Source organism: Drosophila tropicalis, unplaced genomic scaffold (genome assembly GCF_018151085.1).
Source record: "Drosophila tropicalis isolate 14030-0801.00 unplaced genomic scaffold, ASM1815108v1 contig_690, whole genome shotgun sequence".
Classification (NCBI taxonomy): Eukaryota; Metazoa; Arthropoda; class Insecta; order Diptera; family Drosophilidae; genus Drosophila; species Drosophila tropicalis.
In genome coordinates this window covers 99237-106220 of record NW_027173172.1, presented here as the reverse complement: position 1 = coordinate 106220, position 6984 = coordinate 99237, and the positions used below count along the sequence as shown (strand labels likewise).

The 6984-nt window shown below is 45.9% G+C and overlaps 1 protein-coding gene across 1 annotated transcript; it reads right to left on the bottom strand.

Moving 5' to 3' along the window:
• Nucleotides 1-2798: 2798 nt before the first annotated feature.
• LOC137578737 (uncharacterized) lies at nt 2799-3562 on the bottom strand. The gene is made up of 3 exons (XM_068292289.1): nt 3388-3562; nt 2891-3310; nt 2799-2839 (listed from the first exon to the last, which is right to left on the bottom strand). The coding sequence occupies exons 1-3, from the start codon at nt 3560-3562 to the stop codon at nt 2799-2801; spliced, it is 636 nt and encodes a 211-aa protein (XP_068148390.1).
• Between the last annotated feature and the right edge of the window lie 3422 nt (nt 3563-6984).

Here is a 6984-nt window from a genome sequence, read left to right as displayed (position 1 = left end):
CATGGCAGACAGCGGCTACAACAGCGAGGAGAGTGCCACTGACTCGGTGGTAGAAAACCGAGACCAGTTGGCATTCGACGAGCTGCAGAACGAGAGGCAAGGTACGGTTGGCGCGATGGGGCTAAGCCCGACTTTAATGCCAGGATGTTGAGAGCAGTGGCAAATGACCTAGAAGTGCAGCGGCAGGCGAGAGAGCTGGAGGAGAACGAGCAGCAGCAGAACTGGGCAGCATGGTAACACCGCGAGATGGAGGAGCAGATGCGGTGGGATCACAATTAGAAAATAAGAGGGAAAAAGGGGGAAATAAAAGATGCGGAACGGGCCAAAGGGAAAATGCAGAGGAAAAGATGCCCTAATCCGCCAAAAAAATATAGAAAAGAAACTCAGTAATCGCCAACATAAATAAAAAGATGCCAAAAGGCCAACAAAAAGATGCGACCTGAGTCTAAACTATAACTAAAAAAAAAAAAAGGAGAAAAACCACCAATAGAAAAAGATACCATAAGAAAAAACAAAAAAAAAGGGGGGGCATTTCGCTCCAGAAGAAGGGGGAAGTGTGAGGAACATATATTTGACAATAATGTCCCACACAACAACATGTAAAACCAATACAATGTAAAAAAAAGGATGCATGATGCCCGGCAATATGTTGCCAAAGATCATGTTTAGCAACATGTTGCTGCAATTAAAACACGCAACATTTCGATACGACGCAACATGTTCGATCGGACCACATACGGCCAACAGCAATTTCGTCACAGCGGGAAGATGCGTGGGAGGCAGAAAGCACAAAAACCAACGGCGGGAGAGCATAGGCACAAGAGAGAGGGCCTCGATGCTCCAATCATAAGAGGGCAGGGACCGATTAAGAGGGGGCATGCATGGAGAGCTGAGAATGCAGCAATACAGTCGCAGCACACCGACACTATGCGTGTGATAATTGAGAGCAGGTACCGGTGGATGGAGCGCGCTCTATGAGGCTGAACAATTAGAGAGACAAAGAACAGCCAAAGTGCATATCAAAGCAAAGACAATATCGTCGATCAAGTTCGATGGGCAAAGGGGGGTATGTGCAAGCCGAAGAAAGGGGGAATGGGATGCGGCTGCGTCGAGGACTATTACGGGACTTTCACCACGCATGGCAACAGCATGGATAAAAGGATGGGCCGATGGAAATTTACCGGCTGTATAGCGGTATCACCAAGTGATTCTGGAGGCCCAGGTTGCCTATATAAGGCGAGCAACGAGTCAGGACATCATCAAGTCGTCGAGTCAAGAGCAAACAATCAAGTCATCGAGTCCTGATCAGCAAGCGAAGCAACAAAATATCTTTTGGCCTTACGAGTAACCTTAAGAATATTTGGCGCCTAGCAATCAACAAGTACGAGCAAGTCATCGAGTTATAAGGCCTTACGAGTAACCTTATGGACTCTTTAAAACAACAACAAAATCTAAATACAATTACAACAAGTACACAGTCAATACGAGTATCAACCCGAATCAGGGTGAAATCGCGTCTAACCGTTCAGCAATAAGTCTGAAGCAGTATATATATGATATATGTGTCATGATTTATATGAACATTTAACCAAAAGAAACCCAGAAACACAGAAATAAACTCCAACATACATTTATATATACATTAATTATTGTGTCGAAATTTCACTGGGGCACAAATTAAAATTTGTTGTGCCGAACCTCGCCCTAAAGATTAAAATTATCCTGAAGGACGAAAAAAGGATCGTTACAAGCTGCTCTCTTCAGGGGGTTGCTTTGCTCCATTACAGCCGACGTCTAATACAGCTACTTTAGCCACGGGGCGTTCAAGAATCCCGTTGGCGGTTCTGATGATCACTCGACGCACCTGGTTGTCTTTGGCCAGGATTGTTTGCTCGACTAAACCTTTTGGCCATCTATTTCGGGGCAGAGTCTCGTCCAATATTACAACGACGTCTCCAGCTGCTATTGGTGGTCACTTCGTACACCATATTCCTGCAACGTATTCGCGTACCCATCGTCGCCAGAATTGATCGGCGAATTCTTGTACAGCTTGCCACATGTGCTGTACGGTGTATGTGGTTTTGAAGACTGGTTTATAGCCGCTTGCTGATCCTAGTAGTAGGTGGTTTGGGGTGATAGCTTCGTCGTCTTTGCTGTCCAGAGAGACAAAAGTGCAGACAGAGTGCGCTTTGTAGGCCCTCACTGGTGAATTTTCTCGCTGGGCAGATTGCGTAGAGAACAGTATTGACGGAACGAACAAGTCGCTCCCATGCTCCCCTCATATGAGGAGCGGCTGGTGGATTAAATTTCCATTTGATGTTATCGAACGCCGGTTGCACGGCGTTAAAGTTGATCGTCTGCGTTTGTCACAGATAATCTTTTCGGCAGCTTTGAAGTTAGTGCCATTGTCGCTGTAAATTTCACTTGGGGTCCCGCGCCGATTGATAAAGTTTCGGATTCACATTATGCACGATGCAGTGTCCAGAGAGCACGCCTCTTCTATATGCACTGCCCGTATGGTTAGGCAGGTGAAAATAACGCCCCATCTTTTTTCGCTTCGCCGTTCTACAGCAACCAAGAAGGGCCCGAAGTAGTCGATACCGACGTAAGTGAAGGGACGTTGGTAGGCAGCCAGCCTGGCGATGGGAAGGGAGCCATTTGCGGTGGAATGTAAAACATGCCTCGAATCCTGTTAATACACGTCTCATGGGATGTGTGGTGCATTTCCTGATGATACCAGTTCACTATGAGCGGAGTAATGTGGTGCCCATATGGGAGCAGTATTTGGTTTTGGCCGTTTAGGTTTTCTGCTCTCCCTCGGGCAGGAGCTGGTTTTCATCTAGGAAGATATTCAAACATATGAGTTTAGAATTTGCTTTAAAAGGTTTACCTCTCGTTAAGTTGCGAATTTCTGGGTTGAATTCAGATGACTGCGCATGCCGCAGTAGGAGTGTGCGTGTCTGCTGAAACATCTCGTAAGACACCTCTGTAGGTGGCGATGCCTTGTTTTGTTTCGCTTTCAGTTTCTCAATATAGAGAACAAAGCGCGCTAAAGCTCGATATAGCCTGCGCCAGTCGGAAAAATATTCCGCGTTAAGTTTTAGCTCCATCGGCGCATTGTCGATGAAGAGTATGTTGTGCCTGACTTCAGCATTGTTTGGTGGCCCCAAATCATCGCATTTTGGCCACTCGTGTTGAACCTGCAACAAATAGTCTGGACCGTCTAGCCAAGTTTTATATTTATTGGCGTTGTTTGTTTTAGTAGCAAGATCTGCATTTCGACCACGCGGTGCATGACGAATGGCTGAAACTTTCGTGGATCCATACGAAGCCATTTGAGAACAGTTTTTGAGTCGGACCAATAACAACTCGAATTAATTGACAAACTTGGATTGTGTTGGATTCGGTTACTCAGCTTTGCTCCGATAACTGCGGCCTGCAGTTCCATCCTTTGTATAGATAGTGGACTCAACGGTGCCACGTTCGCCTTGTAGGCCACGAAGCTAAGGTAGCAGACTGCTGCGTATGCCAATTCGCTGGCGTCAACGAACTTGTGGGTCATTATGGATTTGATCGCTGCTGTTGAAATAACATCTCGGGATGGTCAATCCGGCGATTGTTGTAAGGATCCGTTTCCATCGTATCCATTTGGGTAACAATGCGTCGGGCAAACCAGTATCCCAGCCAATGCCGCTTCTCCAGACTTCTTGCAATAGGATTTTCAGCTCTATTGTAAAGCATGAGATGAAGCCGAGTGGGTCGTACATTGACATAAGTACTTGCAAGAGTTCGCGTTTGGTTGGTGGTTTGTCGCTGTCCAAAACGTTGCGCTTCAGCCTGGCGAACTTGCAGATGAATGTGAATACGTCGGAGTTCGGCACCCAATATAGGGAGCAGCGAATCGCTCTTTAGTATTCGGAGGACCTCCTTTGAGTTCGAAGACCAATTGCGTATGTGGAAACCACCTGCTGCATGGATATCTCTGACTTGAGTTGCGATCTTTTCGACATTCACGTAGTCGTCGCCACTGTATATAAAATCATCCACGTAGTGATAGTCCTTCACGGCTTGTGCTGCTTGAGGGTACTGTTGGCAGAATCGATCTGCATTTTTGTCGCGAATAAAGTGTGCAATGCAGGGTGCGCAATTGATTCCGAAAGTAGACATTAGGCTCTTGCTTCTCGGATTTGCTGTCAAACCACAGAAACCTTTGCGCATGGGTGTCTGCTGGTCTCACTCGGATCTGGTGGAACATCTCGGCAATATCACCACAGATCGCCACTCGTACCACGTCTTTGGCGAGAGCCCTTATGTCAATAGACTGTACAGGTAGATCCAGGTTATCTACACTGTGAACCTCTTCCAAGTAGAATTGATTGCCATTATGTGGATTGGCAACCGTAAGCGTGACACGTCATGCATTGCATGTTGCATCGTTGGTCCATTTTAGGCACAGTGGATCTGGAACGCCTTTTAAGCCGAGCTGCTTAAAGACCTTGTTGTCGATGAGCGTTAGTGCCGATCGCTCATCTAGAAATGCAAAAGTGTTAGTGACTTTCGTTTTATTAATGATTTGTATTGGAATGTTTTCTTCGGCAGCCTCGTATGCCGCAAACCTTCTCACGTTGGCACTTTTGGTGATGACGGTTTAGGCATTGTTGGCAGAGCTTGTGATTTTTCAGAAAAGACATCTTTTGTTGATGTGGCGTGGCTTTGAACGATGGGCAGCTGTGTATTTTGTGCCCGGGTTCGTTACATACGACGCACGTAATTTCCTTGACCTGCTCTTTAGGTGCCTCTGTGTGATGATTTAGGCTTCCGCTCTTCTTATGGTAAAGCGGCGATGTTACCTGGCTTGCTGCTTCAGCTATTTCGTAGATCCATTCGCTAAAAGATTCCATTGATGGTATCTTAGTGTCTTTGGGAAACATTGCCCACTGCAGCTTTAGTTGTGTGGGGATTTTCTCTAGTAGCTCTTGTACGAGCATTGGGTTCTGTAACCTGTGAGTCCACATGCTTCCATCGTTGAGTAGAGTTTCGTACACACAGTGGTTCAAGCTTATCTTTTATTGCGGGTAGTTGCCGCGCTTTTTCCAGTAAATTGTGCAAAATATGCTCTGGCCGACCAAAACACATACGTAATGTTTGTATGATTTCAGCGACCATTGCTGGTAAAAGGAGTTTAGGCTAGCTTGCAGCCGCTTAAGATTTTCTGCATTCGTATACCCAGCGATTTCCGTACTTGTCTGAAAACTACTGTAGAATCCAGTTCTAAGGATTGCCATCAAATGTTGGAAGCTCTTTCGGTATCGCTTGGTATTGCTGTGTTTAGGTCTACGTCCATTCGCACTTTATTTTCTGGATAGTACGATGCAGCCCTGTTTTGAATATTCGTAAAATTCCAGGGTGCCATCGGCGTAGCACTTAGGTGCGGTGGTTCAGTTTGTTTGAGGTTAGGAACGGCAGCTGCGGTGCCTCGTGATCGTAATGCCACGTGTCACGCACAGCTGAGTATGTGACCATCGCTTTTTGTTTGGCAGAAGTAAAAATAGGAACAGCTGTCCTAGCTGCGTCCTGGAATATTTTTGGCGGGCATAGTCCAAAGTCCCGATCCGGTTCTTGTAGCGGCCCCGTTGGTTTTGCTGGTGACGAAGTAGCCTGAGGTTCGCCTGCTCGTGGGTATACCGAGGTTCTGCAATGCGTTGCTCAATATGGTTGTGATGACTTCCGTAGACACGTTGACGCAGTCGCAGTTCCAGCTGTTCTCAGACTTCTCCTCCAACGCAGTCGAAATGATACCAGGAACAGTATCGATTGCATTGCAACATGAGGTCATTGTCTTCCTGCCTGCATGCACATCTTGCAATGATATATTCCGCTTGATAAGTCTTTTGTTGCCATGGTTTACCAATGAGTTTATACTTTTAAGCGATGTTGATTAGTTACGTGACCTATGTAGGTCGTAAACGGTTGACCGTTGAGGTTATGTATCACAATTTAGTGATTGGTTATGCAATCATCGAGGTTAACCTCTATATGATTGACGTGTAGAACCGTGGGTTGACGCGTCGAGTTGAGTTAAATAATTAACTTTTTCGGTTCCTTTAGTGGTTTACCACTGTTAGATTAATTTATAGAATTAATCTGTAGAATAAATTTATAGAATTAATTCATGGCCTATAGTTTATAGAATTAATTATAGAATTAATTCCTGGCATAATTTATAGAATTGTTGAGTTTGGCGCTAAGGTTCGATGTTTTAGAAAGCCCACAAGAAACACTTCACTTTTCACGTGATACTTCATTTATTTCTTCCAAGTGTTTTCTTATGCTAATGGTAGGCTAAGTGGGTGTGTGTATGGTGAGCGAGCGAGCCGGTAGTTGAGCCGCTATAAATTAATCGCCCTTACTCGCGGTTGTAACCAAACTGTTCTGTCCGCCGCTTAGTAACAAGCATAGAACCTAACATGTAAGCTTAAAGCGCAAGATGCAACGGTTAATTTCCCAGCACGTAGGCTGGCGCTTAAGTATAAGTATGAAAATGAAAGAGAATGAGTGATATGGGTTAACCCATTGGTGGCTGCGTCGGGTCTGCTGGGCAGTTAGCGGATTTCGGCGGCAACATTCCCCCCCCCCCAGTAAAGCTGCTCTCTTCAGGGGGTTGCTTTGCTCCATTACAGCCGACGTCTAATACAGCTACTTTAGCCACGGGCCGTTCAAGAGTCCCGTTGGCGGTTCTGATGATCACTCGACGCACCTGGTTGTCTTTGGCCAGGATTGTTTGCTCGACTATACCTTTTGGCCATCTATTTCGGGGCAGAGTCTCGTCCAATATTACAACGACGTCTCCAGCTGCTATTGGTGGTCACTTCGTAAACCATTTTCCTGCAACGTATTCGCGTACCCATCGTCGCCAGAATTGATCGGCGAATTCTTGTACAGCTTGCCACATGTGCTGTACGGTGTATGTGGTTTTGAAGACTG